The sequence below is a fragment of the Melanostigma gelatinosum genome (genome assembly GCF_949748355.1).
Source record: "Melanostigma gelatinosum genome assembly, chromosome: 13".
Classification (NCBI taxonomy): domain Eukaryota; kingdom Metazoa; phylum Chordata; class Actinopteri; order Perciformes; family Zoarcidae; genus Melanostigma; species Melanostigma gelatinosum.
In genome coordinates this window covers 6044740-6067668 of record NC_136646.1, presented here as the reverse complement: position 1 = coordinate 6067668, position 22929 = coordinate 6044740, and the positions used below count along the sequence as shown (strand labels likewise).

Below are 22929 nucleotides of genomic sequence, written 5' to 3'. Positions count from 1 at the left end.
TCACCAAGTCATAATGTCTAACGCCTACCCTCACCAAGTCATAACGTCTAACGCTTACCCTCACCAAGTCATAACATCTAACGCCTACCCTCACCAAGTCATGACGTCTAACGCCTACCCTCACCAAGTCATAACGTCTAACGCCTACCCTCACCAAGTCATAACATCTAACGCCTACCCTCACCAAGTCATAACGTCTAACGCCGACCCTCACCAAGACATAACGTCTAACGCCTACCCTCACCAAGTCATAACGTCTAACGCCTACCCTCACCAAGTCATAACATCTAACACCTACCCTCACCAAGTCATAACGTCTAACGCCGACCCTCACCAAGACATAACGTCTCATGCCTACCCTCACCAAGTCATAACGTCTAACGCCGACCCTCACCAAGACATAACGTCTCATGCCTACCCTCACCAAGTCATAACGTCTAACGCCTACCCTCACCAAGTCATGACGTCTAACGCCTACCCTCACAAAGTCATAACGTCTAACGCCTACCCTCACCAAGTCATAACATCTAACGCCTACCCTCACCAAGTCATAACGTCTAACGCCGACCCTCACCAAGACATAACGTCTCACGCCTACCCTCACCAAGTCATAACGTCTAACGCCTACCCTCACCAAGTCATAATGTCTAACGCCTACCCTCACCAAGTCATGATGTCTAACGCCTACCCTCACCAAGTCATAACGTCTAACGCCTACCCTCACCAAGTCATGACGTCTAACGCCTACCCTCACCAAGTCATGGTCAAAGTCTAACGCCTACCCTCACCAAGTCATAACGTCTAACGCCTACCCTCACCAAGTCATAACGTCTAACGCCTACCCTCACCAAGTCATGACGTCTAACCCCTACCCTCACCAAGTCATAACGTCTAATGCCTACCCTCACCAAGTCATAACATCTAACACCTACCCTCACCAAGTCATAACGTCTAACGCCGACCGTCACCAAGACATAACGTCTAACGCCGACCCTCACCAAGACATAACGTCTCACACATACCCTCACCAAGTCATAACGTCTAACGCCGGCCCTCACCAAGACATAACGTCTCACGCCTACCCTCACCAAGTCATAACGTCTAACGCCTACCCTCACCAAGTCATAACGTCTAACGCCTACCCTCACCAAGTCATAATATCTAACGCCTACCCTCACCAAGTCATGACGTCTAACGCCTACCCTCACCAAGTCATAACGTCTGACGCCTACCCTCACCAAGTCATAACGTCTAACGCCGACCCTCACCAAGACATAACGTCTAACGCCTACCCTCACCAAGTCATAGCGTCTAACGCCTACCCTCACCAAGTCATAACATCTAACACCTACCCTCACCAAGTCATAACGTCTAACGCCGACCCTCACCAAGACATAACGTCTCATGCCTACCCTCACCAAGTCATAACGTCTAACGCCTACCCTCACCAAGTCATGACGTCTAACGCCTACCCTCACCAAGTCATAACGTCTAACGCCTACCCTCACCAAGTCATACATCTAACGCCTACCCTCAACAAGTCATAACGTCTAACGCCGACCCTCACCAAGACATAACGTCTCACGCCTACCCTCACCAAGTCATAACGTCTAACGCCTACCCTCACCAAGTCATAATGTCTAACGCCTACCCTCACCAAGTCATAACGTCTAACGCCTACCCTCACCAAGTCATGACATCTAACGCCTACCCTCACCAAGTCATAACGTCTGACGCCTACCCTCACCAAGGCATAACGTCTAACGCCTACCCTCACCAAGTCATAACGTCAAACGCCGACCCTCACCAAGACATAACGTCTAACGCCTACCCTCACCAAGTCATAACGTCTAACGCCTACCCTCACCAAGTCATAACGTCTAACGCCTACCCTCACCAAGTCATGACATCTAACGCCTACCCTCACCAAGTCATAACGTCTAACGCCTACCCTCAACAAGTCATAACGTCTAACGCCTACCCTCACCAAGTCATAACATCTAACACCTACCCTCACCAAGTCATAACGTCTAACGCCGACCCTCACCAAGACATAACGTCTCATGCCTACCCTCACCAAGTCATAACGTCTAACACCTACCCTCACCAAGTCATGACGTCTCACGCCTACCCTCACCAAGTCATAACGTATAACGCCTACCCTCACCAAGTCATAACGTCTAACGCCTACCCTCACCAAGTCATAATGTCTCACGCCTAGCCTCACCAAGTCATAACGTCTAACGCCTACCCTCACCAAGTCATAACGTCTAACGCCTACCCTCATCAAGTCATAACGTCTAACGCCTACCCTCACCAAGTCATAACGTCTAACGCCTACCCTCACCAAGTCATAACGTCTGACGCCTACCTTCACCAAGTCATAACGTCTAACGTCTACCCTCACCAAGTCATAACGTCTAACGCCTACCCTCACCAAGTCATAACGTCTAACGCCTACCCTCACCAAGTCATGACGTCTAACGCCTACCCTCACCAAGTCATGACGTCTAACGCCTACCCTCACCAAGTCATAACGTCTGACGCCTACCCTCACCAAGTCATAACGTCTAACGCCGACCCTCACCAAGACATAACGTCTAACGCCTACCCTCACCAAGTCATAGCGTCTAACGCCTACCCTCACCAAGTCATAACATCTAACACCTACCCTCACCAAGTCATAACGTCTAACGCCGACCCTCACCAAGACATAACGTCTCATGCCTACCCTCACCAAGTCATAACGTCTAACGCCTACCCTCACCAAGTCATGACGTCTAACGCCTACCCTCACCAAGTCATAACGTCTAACGCCTACCCTCACCAAGTCATACATCTAACGCCTACCCTCAACAAGTCATAACGTCTAACGCCGACCCTCACCAAGACATAACGTCTCACGCCTACCCTCACCAAGTCATAACGTCTAACGCCTACCCTCACCAAGTCATAATGTCTAACGCCTACCCTCACCAAGTCATAACGTCTAACGCCTACCCTCACCAAGTCATGACATCTAACGCCTACCCTCACCAAGTCATAACGTCTGACGCCTACCCTCACCAAGGCATAACGTCTAACGCCTACCCTCACCAAGTCATAACGTCAAACGCCGACCCTCACCAAGACATAACGTCTAACGCCTACCCTCACCAAGTCATAACGTCTAACGCCTACCCTCACCAAGTCATAACGTCTAACGCCTACCCTCACCAAGTCATGACATCTAACGCCTACCCTCACCAAGTCATAACGTCTAACGCCTACCCTCAACAAGTCATAACGTCTAACGCCTACCCTCACCAAGTCATAACATCTAACACCTACCCTCACCAAGTCATAACGTCTAACGCCGACCCTCACCAAGACATAACGTCTCATGCCTACCCTCACCAAGTCATAACGTCTAACACCTACCCTCACCAAGTCATGACGTCTCACGCCTACCCTCACCAAGTCATAACGTATAACGCCTACCCTCACCAAGTCATAACGTCTAACGCCTACCCTCACCAAGTCATAATGTCTCACGCCTACCCTCACCAAGTCATAACGTCTAACGCCTACCCTCACCAAGTCATAACGTCTAACGCCTACCCTCATCAAGTCATAACGTCTAACGCCTACCCTCACCAAGTCATAACGTCTAACGCCTACCCTCACCAAGTCATAACGTCTGACGCCTACCTTCACCAAGTCATAACGTCTAACGTCTACCCTCACCAAGTCATAACGTCTAACGCCTACCCTCACCAAGTCATAACGTCTAACGCCTACCCTCACCAAGTCATGACGTCTAACGCCTACCCTCACCAAGTCATGACGTCTAACGCCTACCCTCACCAAGTCATAACGTCTGACGCCTACCCTCACCAAGTCATAACGTCTAACGCCGACCCTCACCAAGACATAACGTCTAACGCCTACCCTCACCAAGTCATAGCGTCTAACGCCTACCCTCACCAAGTCATAACATCTAACACCTACCCTCACCAAGTCATAACGTCTAACGCCGACCCTCACCAAGACATAACGTCTCATGCCTACCCTCACCAAGTCATAACGTCTAACGCCTACCCTCACCAAGTCATGACGTCTAACGCCTACCCTCACCAAGTCATAACGTCTAACGCCTACCCTCACCAAGTCATACATCTAACGCCTACCCTCAACAAGTCATAACGTCTAACGCCGACCCTCACCAAGACATAACGTCTCACGCCTACCCTCACCAAGTCATAACGTCTAACGCCTACCCTCACCAAGTCATAATGTCTAACGCCTACCCTCACCAAGTCATAACGTCTAACGCCTACCCTCACCAAGTCATGACATCTAACGCCTACCCTCACCAAGTCATAACGTCTGACGCCTACCCTCACCAAGGCATAACGTCTAACGCCTACCCTCACCAAGTCATAACGTCAAACGCCGACCCTCACCAAGACATAACGTCTAACGCCTACCCTCACCAAGTCATAACGTCTAACGCCTACCCTCACCAAGTCATAACGTCTAACGCCTACCCTCACCAAGTCATGACATCTAACGCCTACCCTCACCAAGTCATAACGTCTAACGCCTACCCTCAACAAGTCATAACGTCTAACGCCTACCCTCACCAAGTCATAACATCTAACACCTACCCTCACCAAGTCATAACGTCTAACGCCGACCCTCACCAAGACATAACGTCTCATGCCTACCCTCACCAAGTCATAACGTCTAACACCTACCCTCACCAAGTCATGACGTCTCACGCCTACCCTCACCAAGTCATAACGTATAACGCCTACCCTCACCAAGTCATAACGTCTAACGCCTACCCTCACCAAGTCATAATGTCTCACGCCTACCCTCACCAAGTCATAACGTCTAACGCCTACCCTCACCAAGTCATAACGTCTAACGCCTACCCTCATCAAGTCATAACGTCTAACGCCTACCCTCACCAAGTCATAACGTCTAACGCCTACCCTCACCAAGTCATAACGTCTGACGCCTACCTTCACCAAGTCATAACGTCTAACGTCTACCCTCACCAAGTCATAACGTCTAACGCCTACCCTCACCAAGTCATGACATCTAACGCCTACCCTCACCAAGTCATAACGTCTGACGCCTACCCTCACCAAGGCATAATGTCTAACGCCTACCCTCACCAAGTCATAACGTCAAACGCCGACCCTCACCAAGACATAACGTCTAACGCCTACCCTCACCAAGTCATAACGTCTAACGCCTACCCTCACCAAGTCATAATGTCTAACGCCTACCCTCACCAAGTCATGACATCTAACGCCTACCCTCAACAAGTCATAACGTCTAACGCCTACCCTCACCAAGTCATAACGTCTAACACCTACCCTCACCAAGTCATGACGTCTCACGCCTACCCTCACCAAGTCATAACGTATAACGCCTACCCTCACCAAGTCATAACGTCTAACGCCTACTCTCACCAAGTCATAATGTCTCACGCCTACCCTCACCAAGTCATAACGTCTAACGCCTACCCTCACCAAGTCATAACGTCTAACGCCTACCCTCACCAAGTCATGGTCAAAGTCTAACCTCAACTACTCAACGTCAATGCCTTAACCCAATCATCTCACGAGAGTTTCTCACATCATTTGTGTTTAAACTGTATTTAAAGTGAAGATGGTATTACATGTATCATATGAAAGAGTCTGATCTTTGGAATGGTTAGGTGATCTGAATGACACCTGAAGGAAAATGAATGGAGAAATACTTTTAAACAATCTCTTTATTCATTGATATGAGTTAAACATTCATGAGAACTAAATGAACTCTTTGTTTGTTTGTTGAAAAAAAGGCAACATAAGTCCTTCAGATATTTATAGATATATTTCATGAGGTGTTTGTATTTGGATTCAGATTCCATTCGACTCAAGATAAAAAACAACACATTGTAAAGTATTTTGATTCTTCATTATTATTGCTATAGATTTTGTATTAGTGCATTTAGAGCAGAAATCCACCACCACTACATGTTTTTATGTGGGTTCTGAATGCACCACAGAGCCCTTTTCCTTGTCTGAAGAGTAAACAAACCTGTTACAATGTCATCATTTTAAAACAACTTTTACTTTGTAGGTGTACTTTTTCACAGAGCCAGGCTAGCTGGTTCTCCCTGCTTCCAGTCTTTATGCTAAGCTAGGCTAACCATGTTAGCTGACAATTGACTTTCATCTTCTCACAACATTTTCAGACAGAAAAGCAAATTAGCATATTTCCAAAATAGTTGTTGAACTATTCCTCTATGGTGGCAGGGTACTGACTTTCTCTTTGTCTGGGAAAGGATTTTGGACATTGCAGCTTAGCCCGAGTGTGAGAAGCGTCTGAGTTCATCCCACCACCACTGCCACCAACAGCGTTACTACTGCACTGACTCCAGTGTGACTCAGCAGCCAGTGGCAATATTTTTAGTTTTTGGCTTCTCTTTCTTTCCCTTTTTTTGCCCCTCCTAAACCCCCCCCCATCCTTTTCTGTCCGTCCACCTCTTCTATGTTTTTCGGCTACGGCTGCTCAGTAGGAGGCACTGTGAACGGCTACTGGAGCGACAGCCCGTGGTAGAGGAAGAGCGGACGACACACACCACAAGGGAAGAAGCAAGAGAACATGACAACAGAGACAGCATACAAACATAGAAATATGCAATGTAGATACATGAGACAGCGGCGGTGGGACCTTGGTGTTTCTGTTCAGTTATGTTGTGTCTGCAGCACATGCGGATGATTGTGTGGGCATGAGTGTGTATGTGTGTGCGTGCCCGGACCTGCATCTACCTCTCGACTAAGATGCACAACTTGGAAAAATACTTTTTTTTTTGCTTCCACAAGACAGAAAGGAAGAAATCATTCTTTCTGTTTAGTTTTGATATTTTTCAATTAACAAGCTTCGTGTGATCACATGATGATGTCATCTTTCTGTCACTGAGTGTACTTTTGTTTTTTCTTGTTTCCTTTTTGTTTTAAACTGTAATTTTCTGATGTTGCAAGAAATGTTTTTGATTTATTGAAGAACAACAATGTCAGACTTGTTCTTTGTTTCAGACAGTAATTATGTGTCTGCTGGTTCAGTGTTTAAGTCCCTTGTACTCATCTCGCGCTCTCGCTTTCCTGCTCCCCCGCCAGAAAGTAACAGATGCAAATCATTCCCTTTGAGTTGCATTAGATTCCCATCAGAGCACGATCACTAACCACCGAGTCAACATAGACTCCGTTCTCAGAGGAGGGTTCTGTGCACTGAGGTATCTCCTTCCTGTTACTTTGCATTGAAGCTGGGAGTGTTGGAAGGTAAGAGCCCCACATGAGGAGACTCTGTCACTGTTGATTTAAAGAATCGGTTCAACCTTTTGGGGAAAGCGTGCTCTGCTATGAGCTGTAGCCAGGAAGCGACGAGCCGAGTTTAGAGTCAAGACTTGAAGGAGAGGTAAAATAGCTAGCCTAGCTACACATTATATCATTCTGTTTAACATGCATAGAACACAAATGTGCTTCTTTTGGTGCTCACCAAAAAATAGTAACAGCACACATATGCCCAATTTGTAATCTTTACAATTTACAACTTTTAGCGAGAGCTTGTTAATAAAGTGAGCTATAGAGGAGTTGATACGCATTTTAGTTCCAGGCTAGCTGTTTCCCCCCCTCATAATGCTAAGCTAATGTATTTGCCTCCTTAGCTCTGGCTCATCTCACTCTCAACCCAAATTGTCGACCTTGATTTGTGTTTTGTGTTTCCTGATTATTATCATGCCGATGCCAGGCATCACTATCCAGTTCAACCCCGAGTCCTGTTAGCACACACTCACACACACACACACACACACTCACACACACACATAGATGTGAACACACACTCACACACACACATAGATGTGAACACACACTCACACACACACATAGATGTAAACACACACTCCTGTTTCTCTACTGAGTCTGTCTATCGTTTCTGAACATTTCATCTTCTCTTCTTCCTCCTCATCCTCCTCTTCTTCCCATCGTTCACTTGTTGTTGCGTCTGCCGCTTCCCCAAAGGCCACTGCTGATTGGTCGCTTTTGTCCCGGTGATTGTACATATGTGAAGTTTGCGTTGTATATGAATCTGCATGGGTTTCCATTGCAAGCAATAAGGATACTGATATGACTAATAATGTGAGGAGGTTTGATAAGATTTTAGTCTCGAGCTTAATGAATGTGTATATATCGTTTAGACTACTAAGCGTGTGTGTGGATGTGTGTGTTAAGATGCATACATATGCACTAACAAAGCATGCAGGACAAAAAAATGTTCACCTCTTTGAATGCAAGAAGAGGGAGGACTGGCTGACATTATGCATGCCGAAATGCTATGATGCTATTGGTCGGAAGAGACCAAGTTAGGTACTGTAACGGGCCGGGCGGGGGTGGGAAAGTTTATTTTTGCAGGACGGGGCGGGGTTACATTTCTGGTAGGTCTTGTATAGCTGCTTTCTTATCAAAACTTGAGAGACTTATGATAAGAGAAACATATTAACAATCGTAGCTTATGATATATTTTTTTTCTTCTTTGTTTTTGCTTCTCCTTTCACAGAGAACTGTTCTGAAAGCCCCGCGCTTATCAGACATATGCAAAAATAAGCAGTAACTGTGAACTAACGCTAACACATGAAAAACAAATCCAGCTTCTTCCATCATTGTCTCGACTCCTCTTCTGCAAGAGAGAGGAGAGGGAGACCGTCCTTCTCCCCAAGATACCTCCTCACCTCGACTCCCCTCCCTCGTCTCATTCGACCGCTCCTTCCTCACCGTCTGTGACCTCATTCTGCCCCACCTCATGCTTCATTTCTTTCCGTCCTCTTCTATTGTCCACACTTGCATTTAAAGTGCAGTGAGTTCAAAAGAAGGATACCTCTGCAATGTGGGAATGCAATGATTCAACACAAGATCCTAAAACACACACAGGGCCAGATGAACCTGCCAGGGTTCCCTCGGGCACCTCTGAGCTGCCGGCCCCTTTCGAGTGAACCACTCCAACCCAGTTTCTATTTAAGTTTGATGTAAACTGATTGAATGCGAATGTATTGAAGAATACTCACCATGTAAGCATAATGCAGTATCGGACCATATATAAGATGGCACAAAACCCTTTCTGGCTTATTGTTCAGACTAGTCTCTTGTAAACCTGAAATACTTCCATTAAAGCAGAATATAAATCACGCGGCTCGTCTATCAGTCAGCATTGCACTGGTTCCCTATACAAAGAGCCAATGGACTTCCTCCGTTATTTCAGGAATCTATTCCAAAACCCATTGACTTTGAGAAGAACTGCAAGTCCAGGTGTAAGGGCTTCTCCCTGCAGCACTCAATACCTTCCATTCAAAAAGAAATGAAATGGATGTTGCGAATGCATACATGTCTAATCCTCAAACTCCCACTTTCTCAAACATAATGCCTCATTGTATATTCTGGCCCCATGGAATACCGTTACTTCCATTGTGCTGTGTAGTTCCTGCTGAAACAACAATCGGTGTAAACCAGGCAGACGGATTTCACAGAACTGTCAATACGCGAGATCATTGAAAACCTTTTCAATGATCTACCATTTTACTTTATATTGTGAAAATAAAAAGAATTGTCTGGACCCAGGGTTTTGCAGGACCAATGGTAGAGTCTGCTTTAGCGCTGCATAGTACCATTGATTCGTTTTTTAAAAGATCTTTGAAGTCACATTTACTACCCAGTGAGAAACCACACTGCAGAGGCACCCTTCAAAATTCAAACAATGTTTCTTCTTGAATTTCTGAAGCTTCTGCCCCTCGTTTCCTTTCCAACGTTCCTCTCCTCTCCATCAATTCACAACTCAGGTATCTCTTTCTCAATCTCCCCCTCTGTGCCCCCATGGTTCCTGTCCACCCATGTTTCCTTTAAGATGTGCTATATGTACTAAGGGAGAGATAACAAACAAAAAAAGTCAAGTTCTCCTCTCTCTTCTGTCCCTGTGAATTCCATGTGCTCTGTTTTGTGGCTCTTCCCCCTCCTTTAAAAGAAATGCTTGTCCAACTGTGCTTCCTGTCTTCTCTTTGTGTGGTTTCTGCCCCGTCTCTCCGCCCTTTCCCGATAACCGCGTCCCTCTTTTTGACTGTATGCCCCCAACACACCATCCACCCCCACCGCCCTGAAGGCTCTCACAGCCAAAACCAAAAAGGGAGTGAAATTGGAGCACCCTCGCTTTGAAAAAATAAAAAGAAAGGTTTGGCCAGACACCGGATTTCACGAGGAGGAAGACAGGAACGGACATTTGAATGAAAAAAAAAAGACTCCATGTAGATCGGGGGGGGGGGGGGGAATGATGTGTTCTGAGATTGTCAGCCGAGCAGCGTCAGAGGGAGGAGATGGAGGAGATGGAGGAGGAAAAAGTTTGGGGAAGACAGAAAAGTATGGTGATGATGATGATGATGAGGAGGAAAAGGAGAAAAGAAGCAGAAATCGCTTCTCCATGTAAGAATGTGTACCTCACCGTTGTTCCTGTGCACTGTCTTTGCTCCTTGTGTCGTGTTTCCTCACCTGTGCGTGATCCAGTGTTGGTGTGACATCTTCGTTTCTGTGTTGTGTGTGTTCCCCGTGTTGTGCACTCTGTTTCCTGACCTTTTTTTCCTTTGTGTGTACCACACCTGGGTCAAACAGCCTTCGCAATCACCAGCTCGTTTTATCCCACACAGTCAAACTGCACCGGAGTGAAATGAATTAGAAAGGAGCTGACCTGATGCAGCTAAAGCCTGCGTGGTCTGCCGGTCAAAGTGGGATGAAACTTTTTTTAAAAGCTAAAAGAAATAAAAACCGATTTGGCCAAGGTCTGGTCTGTACATGTGCAGGACACACCAGCTGAGATGTTCCACTCTCAGGTCTTGGTCTGGATTTCATGCCCAGTCCTGGTTGGCTGCAGTCCTCTGGTTTGAGAATTGAAATCTTCTTAATTTCGCTAAGTCCGTGACCTCGATGTCTTTCGGTCTCATCAGGCTTCTCAATTAGCATCCAAAGATTTGTTATATCAGAGGACTGAGCAGCCCCCCCCCCCCCACCCCGAGGACTTCTGCAGATTGTATCTGTGTGTGTGTGTGTGTGTGTGTGTGTGTCAGTGAGTTACACCGACGGAGAGAGAAACGTTAGAGTGTGTAACGTTCACGCTCTGTGTTCTTGATGTTCCTGCATGTTGCCGGGCTGGGCGAGCTTTGTGGTGGTGTCTTTCCTTTGCTTCACCGGTGTGTTTGGCCCTATCATTCTTGCCTTGGTGTGCAGTATCATACTGCTGATGCTACAACTATTTCATCCTGAGCACCACTGGAAACTACAGCTTAGGGTTAGGAACACACGGTCTGCCATCGTAGAAGTCTTTCCATTTCTACATTCTTGCTCCGACCTGAGAGGATCTTGTTTGGAACGCAGTGTTAAAGAACGAAGGGTTTCTACGATGGCTAACACTATGAACCTCATTCACGATGACAGAAACTCCCACAGCCTCTTTCCCAACAGCATCTTTGGGATTCTATTTGTTGATGTTAAAGACAGAAAGAATTGTTTGCTGCAACGCGAAAGGGCGATAAGCAGTGATTGCAGTTGCAGCACTCGGCTCTGTGTTCAGTGTCTCATATGTCACGAGTCAGACATAGAAATAAAAGCTGCAGCTCAGTTCAAATCTCAACTTAAGGTCAACTTATCAACTTCTTCCGTAGCTTTTGACCACATCTCGCTGTCTTCCTCTACAGATGTCATCATCTGTCATCATCACCTGTCAGTGATGAAAGAAGCACTTTCATTGCTGAACGTAGCATTACAACAACACTTAGTTACAAGTAAAAGTCCTGCAGCAGAAAAGTACGGAAAGTATCAAAAGTCAACGGACAAGTTCTGTCGAGAAATTGTCCTCGACGTTGTAGCTGGAGAGGTCGTTTGATCTGGGGTCAGGCCAATCGAAGGGGTTGTGAGGATTAAAGGTGATGAGTAATTCCCCGACACAGAACTATATTGTATTTTTGGGGCTTCTCTCTGATATTTGCTTGTTATTCAAATAAACCATCTGAACAGTTTAAAGGGGAAATCTCTGTTTGGTGGAACGTCTACCAACTCATAGACATGTGAAACATGTGACGAGTAGACCAGCTAGAGACAGACTGTCCTGTAATGGGCCTCAGACCAAAACCAACAGACTGAACCACTGGTTTAGTCCCGCCATGTGGTTGAACGCTCCAGAAACAGATAGTGCTGCATAAAGGCCAACATGTGAGATGTATTCCAACACAGTGATCATTCCCCGTCTTGATGCTTTTGGGAAACAGGTCTATATCTAATGTGGTCCACACTGGACCGCAGAAAGATATCAAATCATTTTCTAAGAAATGGAAATCAAAACAAGCTGTACATGTATTGGATGGTGGGTAAAATAATTGTCAGTTTTGCTCATTTTGTGTACTTGAATCTCCTGGCCAGCTGTGAGATCTGTGTTGAGTTGCACCAGATGTTCGTAGATAACTAGTTTCTAACTGATTTACTACAACACGTTTACAGTTTACGTTAAACCAACACTGTTAGCTCATTCAGTCAAACGTCATTGGCTTTCATAACGTTTGGTAATGTGCGATATGTCGTGCTATTTTTGTGAACTGTAATTCAAAATCTTCAAGGTTTAGGTCATTATTACCAACGTATGTCAACGAGTGCTCCGTGTTGCCTCTTTTACGCCTCACTCTGAACGGATCCTACATTAACTGATCTCAGCATAACGTTAGCTTTGTCGCTGTAAGTAACAGCTGATCGATATGTTAGAACTAGTTAATGAGGACAACCCAGTTTTAATTTAGTGATGCATACAATTCCACTTAATAAAATACGAACTATGCTAAGCTGGAATTACGAACAGCTGGTACAACTGGCTCAGCAGATGCCATTATGAATGATGACAAAAACAAAGAGAACAATACTTTACCCACCTGGATCCTTACAGTATGTTCAATGGGCTTTGACCTCTAACTGCACCAGACCTGGATGTTACTAAATAAACCTACAGTTAAAATCTGAAACAAAACAACTGTTTGGAAATCATTACAAAATGCTTCATCTGAAATATCTATTTCTCATCTACAGCATGGTGTTTTCTACTGAATTATAATGTTTTGATGAACCTATTTCGAGCAGAACACTCGCACAAAAAACGTCTTTAATTATTGAATCGGCTTTTACCAAACGCTGTGCCATGGTCTGGTGTATGAGGGTCAACAGTCATGAATTATTCACTGCAAACCCTCAGTAAATTCTCTTTTCTTTCTTCCCTTTTAGTGCTGAGTTTCTAAACCCCCCCCGTCCTCTACGAGAAGAGGAGAAAAACAGTAACACGTTGAAAGTGCTGCTCCTCCATCTCCCCCGACGGGATTCACTGTAGAAAGGAGACAGAGAGAAAGAGAAAGAAAGAAGACGAGCGGTGGAAACCACCACTGACGCACTCTGACCTGAACGTTTTCATCATCCGTGTGACACATTCATATGCAACCTTGCCGTCGATCCCAATGAAGAGCAAGGGCACAATCACATATAAGCTATTTTTAAAGATGGGAGTCAGAAAAAAATAAAAATCCGCCTCATTTGAACTGATTTTCAGAGCAAAGCACTGCATGGATGCTCCCCTATGTCAGACATGGATTTGGAGACCATGCGACGAGGATGCCCTCTATTTAACTTGTGTTGTTGCTTTCTGCTTTTTATTTTTAAAAACTTCATCCGCAGCTGTTGATTTCCAGTTGGATGCCTGATTATTTTGGCACTCAAAGCACTATGCAAGGTGACGGGTGGTTCATCGTGATGTCTAACAGCTCCCGGCGGAGTCCGATCCGGTGTCGGCGCTAATCTCTGCTGAGCTACAGGACCTCTAACGAGCGGGCTGAAATCGACTCATACATATCAGAAAACATCGGCCATATCACATGTACATTTGACATGATCCTGTGTTTGATATCATCTGAATCTTCCTGGAGACAGCTGACATCTTGGGTCTTCATGTTCAACTGAACACCGAGATCTCAGCTAACGTCAAAGGGCCACTTCTCATCCACCTGGTGATGGAATGAACCCAAAGACACACATGGATGGAAGGACCGGACAACTGGCTAAAAAACAAAGATGCGACTGACCCTCTTCTCACTCTCTCTTTCCCTGTCGAGTGTTTGACCACCACAGCATCTCCTGCAGCAAACTGCTTTCTCTGAAGCCACGATGGATGAGGAGGAGCCGCCTCCCCCTCTGAGGGAACGAGGGAGGGGGAGGGGGGGTGGATTTCTGCAGACCATACACTCTATACCTCTGGGGATGCGGGGCGAGAAGATGTAGAGGCTTTTTAAAGAAAGCAGGTATTCAGCAGGAGCGGGAGAACATCTTTGAGAAACTATTCTAGGGACAAAAAAAATGGCAATGATTGCAAATTAGAAATGCATTTTTATGACATTGTTTACCAGCATGAATATTCTGCATGACTTCTGCAAGCCATTCTGATCTCCCCCATGAATAACAGGGCTAGAAATTGAGAATTTAAATGTGAAAACTTAACAAAAATGATGTTATATGCAACAAATTAAAACAAATGTAGGATTATGTTTAAAAAAAATGTTTTTATGATAAAACACAAATGATTAAGAAGATAGGGGTTGCAACATCTATCCTGTTTTATTTTCTTCACAAGAAAATGGTAGGAGCCCCACCCCACCCTAACCCCTCTAAGATCCAAGAAGACTCCTCCCAACTACTGCAAGTATTTATTCCGCTACAACAAGTTTGTCTACTACTTCAACTTCTCACCCGACTGCTAGTCTGCTTCTTCTTCCTCCTCTTCTTCTCTTTCTTCTTCCTCTTGTAGCCGTTTACTAGAACCCTTATCAGAAACTCTCTCCACTGGCAGCTGTGTGTGTCCATGTGACAATGTGGACCCAGGACTATCAAACTGAGCTTGTACTGAACTCTGCGTCCACTCAGAGATGTCGTTGATCACGCGCATTTAAATTGAAATTGTCTGTTGTCCCATTCTTTTGGGACTTTTTCTTGACCTTGATGTCCACGGCAGCACCACCCTCTCAAGGTAAGAAGGGTCATCAGAAGCCTTGGGTCAAGGACATGTATGAAAAGTTACAGTTGAGGTTTGTTCCATGATCCAGGCAGCTCTGAGAAGGTACAAGATGGCTGCCTCATCATCCAGGGCTGTTATTCCACTCTGTCGAAGGAGAACGTGTTGTCAGGGTTGGTATTAGAAGTCATTTATGTTGTATATGGATGCAAATGATCAAAATGTTTTGTATGTGCCACTGAAGTAGGAACAAACAGGGCCGTAGCCAGGAATTCAGATGTGCCGAATTCCAATCCCCTCAGCTCAACTATATCCACATCATCATTTTTTAATTATTATAAATCAAATTTGATCTCCCTTACATTATTGTTGTCAGGTATAAAAAATATTTTTGCCTAAAAACAGTTGAAAAGAAAACCAAAGAGTCCCGTGCAAAACTGAAACAATCAAATGAAGTCCAAAAATCCAATTTCTTAATTCCATGTCAAATACATACGAAATGACCTCAGACCTGACCGAACACAAGGAGAGACAATATATAGTTCATGAGATTCAAACTGATGTCATCGGCAATGTTTGCTCCAGTAGCTGCTTCACGGTGCAGTGTTGACCCTTGAACTTGTCTATTGAAGGGGATTGATCATTTACTGACCCTTGAGTTTATATTGCTCAAGTAAAGCTCCCATGTTGTTCACATTTTCATGCTCTTGTTTTTAAAATAGTGCAGGAAAATATTCACTTTCTTCTGGAATTGTATGAAAGTGTAGCTTCATTTAAAGTATTTATTTTACTGAATGAGGTTCAGTGTCAGTATTAAAATCTTTTATAATCATGATAATACCGACTTTATTGATGATCTCAATTGAAACAATGTGAGCCGGCAATCACAGCGTATCTTATCAGGGTCAGAACTGAAATTGGAACACAGAGACATCATCCACAGGCAGCTGGTCAATGAAGGGAGTGAAGACAGAGTGAAGGCTTTCCTGTGTATTATCCGTGAACATGGCCCGATTTGCAAAACTTAACTTGGTGAGAATGTACGCAATAACACCAAAAGAAGACACGCAGATGTTTAGCGTTCAGCTCAGACCAGCATTGATCTTTGAACAACAGCTCCTGTTCACGGTGGTTGCCCATGGGTGAGAGGCAGCCATCTTGGCTCCATGTGTTCAAACGGGGTTGGCCAAGTACCCGTGTCATCAGGAGCAAGCATTCTCTGCTGGGCTGTGGGGAAAAAAAGTATTTTCTCAAAAACTCTGGACAGTTTCAGAAAAAGGAGATAAACAGAAGGAAACACGCAGATAATTGAAATGCCTTGAAAGGCGGCAGAAGCACTGTGTGTGGACTGATCGGTAGGCGCTGGACTGATCTTTTATCACAAAGAAACGGCAGATTGTAATTGCCATTTCTTTGTCTTCTCATGTCTTTATTTACAATCTCATGTGAGAATTAATGGTTATTTTTGACGGTTATTATTCCGGCCATTTGCTCTGTGTTTAGGTATTTGGGTTATGAAACCATATGGGCCAACCACAAAATAGTCTTGAAACTTTGTAGGTATGGATGGATTACTGAACAGGCCTTGCAGGCGCAGGCCGAATACCCCAAGGGTAAAGGGTTCCCTGGGCAAGAACCTCTGTTTTCATGTGACTGAAACCATTTCTTCTTGGAAAGTCAATCAAATTATGACAATCGGACACAAAACGACGACAAAATGACTGCAAAGTGAAGCAAAACGACCACAAAGAGACACAACCGACCACAAAGACACTCAAAACTACTTAAAAGAAACACAAATGCCCTACAAAGACATGCACAATGATAACAAAGAGGCGCAAAATGACTACAAGGAGACTGAAAAGCTACCACAAAGCAACTGTAAAGACACTCAAACACAGAGAATCTCTGTCTTGGGGCTTTTTACATGCTTGTGTCCGGGGCCCGTTGTCTCGTAATCCATCCATGTGTGTTCATTCATTTTGTGGCGTAGAGTAGGGCTACAACAAACACCCAACCCAAACATGTTCCTTCATGACTTGTTCCCCTGATTAACCTTTGATGCTCTTGAATGACAGAAAACAAACATTTGACGGGCAGACATATCCGCACTCTCCTGCTGTCACTGCTTTTGCCAAACTCATCAGCCAGAAAGGTGTATCAGCTGGACGTCACGCTTTTCAATGAGGGCTATTGAGCTAAAATAGTGGACTGCCCCCCACACAATGTTTCTTTGTACCCATTGTCACATTGCTGGGCTGCTAGAGGACATTTTCTGCACGCTACATTCTTTGTGTTGAACTGAATTCTTGGAATTGGCAATTCATGCAAGATGTGCTGGGTCTGCAACATTAAATAGATTTTGGTTCATATGCGCAGGAGAACACAATATTACCAAGGACAGCAGAAAAGGTCCTTTACGCACTTGATGAATTGCGGAATTGGACAGTGCTGTGCACTCACTTTGCTTAAGTATTTTGAGGATTAATAAACATTATAAAGAGTGCATGCAGCTACTGAAGCCAATAACTTCAATGGCCACGACTGAAGAATTCTTAATCACCTGTCTGGTTCCACTCTTGGTTTGCACAACGTTGTGCATTATGTACTGTTTGGTGTCCTCTGTTAAAAATGACTGTATGTTGTCACACTCCACAACATAAAGAAATCATTGAGGGTTTTTTAGACATACACACTGTCCTCTGTATCATTCTAGGGTCTAGAGTCTTGACAAATTGCATGGGGCCAAAACTGGAATAGAAGACGGGGCCTATCTCAGGAATACACAGTATCAGCAATCCGAGAGGTGGGATGTCGTGATGCTGCAGTATGTATTTTCAGGAAAGTTTCAAATAATAGTTTCGAATGAACATTATGATCCTTTCAGTGGATCCCGCTACTTGAAGCACGGAAGTAAATCTTTCTGTATTTTGGTCTATACTGTGTCCAGCTGTCCTTCCACACTGCACTAGGTCTCATTGCTTCCAGGGTGTTCTGCTTTTTCTACGTGGTACTGTATGTGACAGGGATCAGATCCCATGTTTCATATCACTTGTCTTCTTAAAGGTTAAAGTACAGCTTCAGATATGTCTATGATAATAATAGCCTACCATGTACCGTACTGTAGCTATTCCAAGGTGAACGCAACTTCCTTCATGAATCCTTTTGGTTTTATATTTCCTTCTGCATTTGTTTACATGTCATATATATTTGGTAAAACATGCAATTATGATGAATTATGATCATGAAGAATGTGATGATGGATCGATAAATGCTTTTGTTTTCAGTGAGCATAAAGATGGCCTCTGCATGCACTAGTTGGGTTGAAGGCTTCATGGTATTAGGCTGTTAGAGAAAAACTGTTTGTGTCTCAGATGGGGTTCGGGGGGTTTAGTCACGGGGGCTAATGTGGCTATTATAGATAACCGAGACAGAAGACTATTAACCTGGTCATACACCTGTCTCTGCAGAATGAATGCCTACAAGGTGACTTCTATCATGGCCTTACCCCTCACTGTAGATGTACAACGTAAAGGTTTTAGAGCAATAAAACAGTACGTAACTGAGCCAGCCATGTTATTACACAATATTGCCAATCAAAATTGCAGTTACATTTTTGTGTTGCTACCTACAGGCTGTGAAAGTGATGAAGCATTAAAGGTATAACACACAAATGTATTGACCATCCATAAAGCTGGATGTCTTGTGAGAGGCAGATTAAAAAAGCAAGGGTGAAAATGTAAGCAGCTGAGGCCAAGGTAGTTTGACTTTTATTCCTGAGCATGGGTCAAGCTCTAAGAAGGCCGGCTCATACCATTCCCATAATGCCACAGAATGGTGTTTGCTATTTGACCCTTGCTGCCAGGTCAACTCTGCATTTTGCAACGTAGGCTCGGTTAACAGCAGTCATTCCCAAACAATTTGGTGTAAAGCAAGGATGCAAGTGTAATGAAGACTGTTCTGTTAAGACTAACCTGATTGGCTGAGACCTCACAGAAACTCTCCTGGGTCTTTGCAACGCAGTGTGTTTAGAAGCACATTGCATAATGATTTATTGACATTGAAAGGTTGAGAAATCCCGATCCTCTGGTGCCCCAGAGAACACTGAGCTGCCAGAGTGAAGCTGTCAATGTCTCCAATGTCTTGTTTAAGATGCTTCAATGCTTCATGGGATATGGGCACATTGGCTCCACCCCTCTCCCTCCATACATTTCCAAAAGGCATGTTGCTTCAGAAACTAACCAAAATTATTCATGAAGAGAGACCTGCACGGCAGGAGGGGGAGAAGAAGAAGTGATGGCTGCGCAGTTCTAAACCGTCAAAATAGAAACCTTGATTATTCCACTAGAGTGTAGTGGGGTCACAGCAATAATGGTATAGGGTCTTTTTTAAGGTTTTGGTTCCGTACGTGTGCGTACGTGTGTGTGTTTGTCTATATAAATTACTCGTGTGCAAGAAAGGAAGCATGCTGTGCAAACTGAGCTAAGCCACACCCCTGTGAGAAGACTGACATCTGAGCTAACTAATAGTGCAACTTTACTTGAAACCCAAACGACGACCAAACATATCAGGACAAGATGCACCGCAGCGTCTCTGCCCACTGTCACCCTACCCCCCCACCCACCCCCCACCTTCATTCAATGCTGATTGGAGTTTTAGAGGCCTTCATACAAATGTTTCAATAAGCCTGGAGCTATCTGACTGGTGGGGGGTGCATCTAACAGAAAAGCTCTCTGTGGGTTAAAACGTCCACGAATGTCGGACGTCTGGCCACACCCCTAATCAGTGATGTCAGAGTCGGTGTTTTCCCTTTGAGAGCAGAAAATAAAACAGCTGGTGTGACATCAACAACTTTGAAGGCATGCGGGGCAGCGGGTCACTCCCCTGTGAATCTGCTCGAGAGTGTATCCAGACAATGTGGGCAAGTGGAGCGGTGTCAATGGTCGAGCTAACCTAGACCGTTGACATATGACTATTCACTTAAGGCTAGCTTTAGCCTAGCTCTGCTAGCCCACGCTGTGTAGATGCGTAGCTCGCCTAAAAACATACATTTTAGAATAAATACATTCAAGCTTGTAAGTGGAGTTCAGCATATTTTGACACACTACTTTGTTCTAAGGTGAAGAATGAACTTTCATGATCAACCTTCATAGTTTCAGTGTGAAGCTTGCAAGTTGGACTCTAAAACTCCAGTCTAAAACTCCAGTCTGCATTTCTTGCCGCAACCTCCTCTCCTTTCCATGCTCCTCTCTCTCCTCTCTCTCTCTCTCTCTCTCTCTCTCTCTCTCTGTCCTCTCCTCCTCTTCCTCCTCCCGTCCCCCTCCTTCAGTTATTTTGAGGAAGAAGCTTCTTTTTGCATCCCTTGTTCTTGTGTTTTTATATTCTTTTTTTGGGGAGATGAATTGTAAATGCATGCGTGGGAAACTTTAAAATGCTGACTTAACCTAATTGTGAATGGTAAAGTGAAGGGAAGCCTCTCTGTGGGGGGAGGGGGGAAGCAAAGGCTCTCGTCTTCCCTCTTCCTTTCTCTGTCAGGTTAGAAGATGCAGTGACACACTCATTCACTGTTTTTATTCTGGTGCTTCCTTTCATGCAGGCAGGGGAACTCTCATACAGCCACTGTTCACAGGGCAGCAGACTGTGATGTCATCACTTTCTGGAGGCCAACGGGCTCAGTTTCATGAGTCCAGTCATGGTGTTCCAGAGGCTTCCCAGCATGGTGTCCAGGCTTTGGTGTTTTTTTTGTGAAATCACCATTTTAGAACATATCCTATCCATATTTTTGGGTCATCTTTCTCTTTATTTTTTACAACTTTTCACTGAATCGCGGATGCTGAGGTTCAGATCAAATAAATCCGTTATCTCCACTCATTTCAGGTTTTTTGTTTGTATCTTGTGTTCATTTTACCGTGCCTTCTCTTACGCATTTTCATTTTTTATAAACAGGAAAGCACATCATGCTTTAAGTCCAGATTCAGCTGTTTGGACAGTCCTTAAATGGACACGCTGGGGTCCATTTCACTGTTGACCAGTTGGTTGACTAGTCCGTTGATGAATCGGTTGGTTGATGATCCCACACAGGGGCAGATATTTGGTGTGTGTCGACTGGAAAGAGGCAGAGAAACAAAGGATGACAGAGACAAGAGAGACAAGAGGCTTCCCTCCACTCATGAATGGGGTTTATGCTATAAATACCGATGCTGGATATCATTTTACTGTCACTAAACTAAAGAGAGAAAAATAAAACAAAAAGAATAAAGAACTGTATAAAATATATTTCAATGGAATGTTTATTGTTTACCTTTTCTATTTTTGAAACATGTAAAAAACAAAAAAGGTGAAACTAATAATTCAAAAGCATTTGTGAAAAAGAGACTTATAAAAACAGTTCTGTTGTTAAAATGTATGAAGGTTTGACTGTGAATGCTGATTTACCTGAGCAACTCTTCTCCTTTACCGATAGGACAAATAAAAACCAGATGAATAATTTAAAAAAATCACAAAACTACTGGAAAAAAGCAAACAAATTCAGTTTAAAGAGAAAACATAGAAAACTTAATAAAAACATTAAAAGCTGATGCCAAAACTTTCCATCTGCGTCCTGTGCCTTTGTTGTAACTTGTTTGCTTCACAGTGATGCAGAATTCATGATGAGTAATCACCACACAATGTTTATACTTTATACATTATGAGTAATGGTGCTTCTGTACTTGACTGTTTTTATTTGATGCTGCTTTATAACTCAACTCCTCTCAGATGGAGATATTGTACGTGTTACTGCACCACATTCATTTGATAACTTATTACTTTGTGGATGAAGATTTTAAGAAGGAATGTTTTAGCTTCTAGTAAATGAAACCAGCCAAGAGCTGGAACGTTATTGCATCTGCATTGCAATGGATGCAAGTGCACAGTGATCAAGGCAGGGCCTCCAGCGGATCCTACGCTGATCATAAGAGATCTTTCTCTGTCATGTTTCTTGCTGTGTAGTTGCTTAATATCGCTTCTTCAGCGGCCGCTGAGGCTTATGGGCAGAGCAGCGCTTGAATAGCTGCTAACGAAACTACCAGTACAAAAATACCAGTACATACACGAAACTACCAGTACAAACACGAAACTACCAGTATAAACACGAAACTACTAGTACATACACATAAATACCAGTACATACACAAAACTACCAGTACATACACAGAAATACCAGTACATACACAGACATACCAGTACATACACGAAACTACGAGTACATACACAGAAATACCAGTACATACACAAAACTACCAGTACATACACAGAAATACCAGTACATACACGAAACTACTAGTACATACACAAAACTACTAGTACATACACGAAACTACCAGTACATACACAGAAATACCAGTACATACACGAAACTACGAGTACATACACAGAAATACCAGTACATACACGAAACTACCAGTACATACACATAAATACCAGTACATACACGAAACTACTAGTACATACACGAAACTACCAGTACATACACATAAATACCAGTACATACACAGAAACTACCGGTACATACACAGAAATACCAGTACATACACACAACTACTAGTACATACACGAAACTACCAGTACATACACGAAACTACTAGTACATACACGAAACTACCAGTACATACACGAAACTACCAGTACACACATGAAACCCCCAGTACATACACAGAAACTACCGGTACATACACGAAACTACCAGTACATACACAGAACTACTAGTACATACACGAAACTACCAGTACATACACGAAACTACCAGTACATACACATAAATGTCCAGCTGAAGAATGGATT

At 44.1% G+C, this 22929-nt stretch overlaps 1 protein-coding gene across 1 annotated transcript in view; it reads left to right on the top strand.

The window, feature by feature from the left end:
- LOC306787454 (voltage-gated potassium channel KCNC1-like) overlaps positions 1-8645 on the top strand; it is a gene marked incomplete at both ends in the record, with an annotated part of 82775 nt that extends 74130 nt beyond the window's left edge. Inside the window, one exon of the mRNA XM_079282586.1 lies at positions 8599-8645. Within this exon, the coding sequence (XP_079138712.1) occupies positions 8599-8645 (47 nt within the window). The remainder of the gene's footprint in view (positions 1-8598) is intronic.
- Between the last annotated feature and the right edge of the window lie 14284 nt (positions 8646-22929).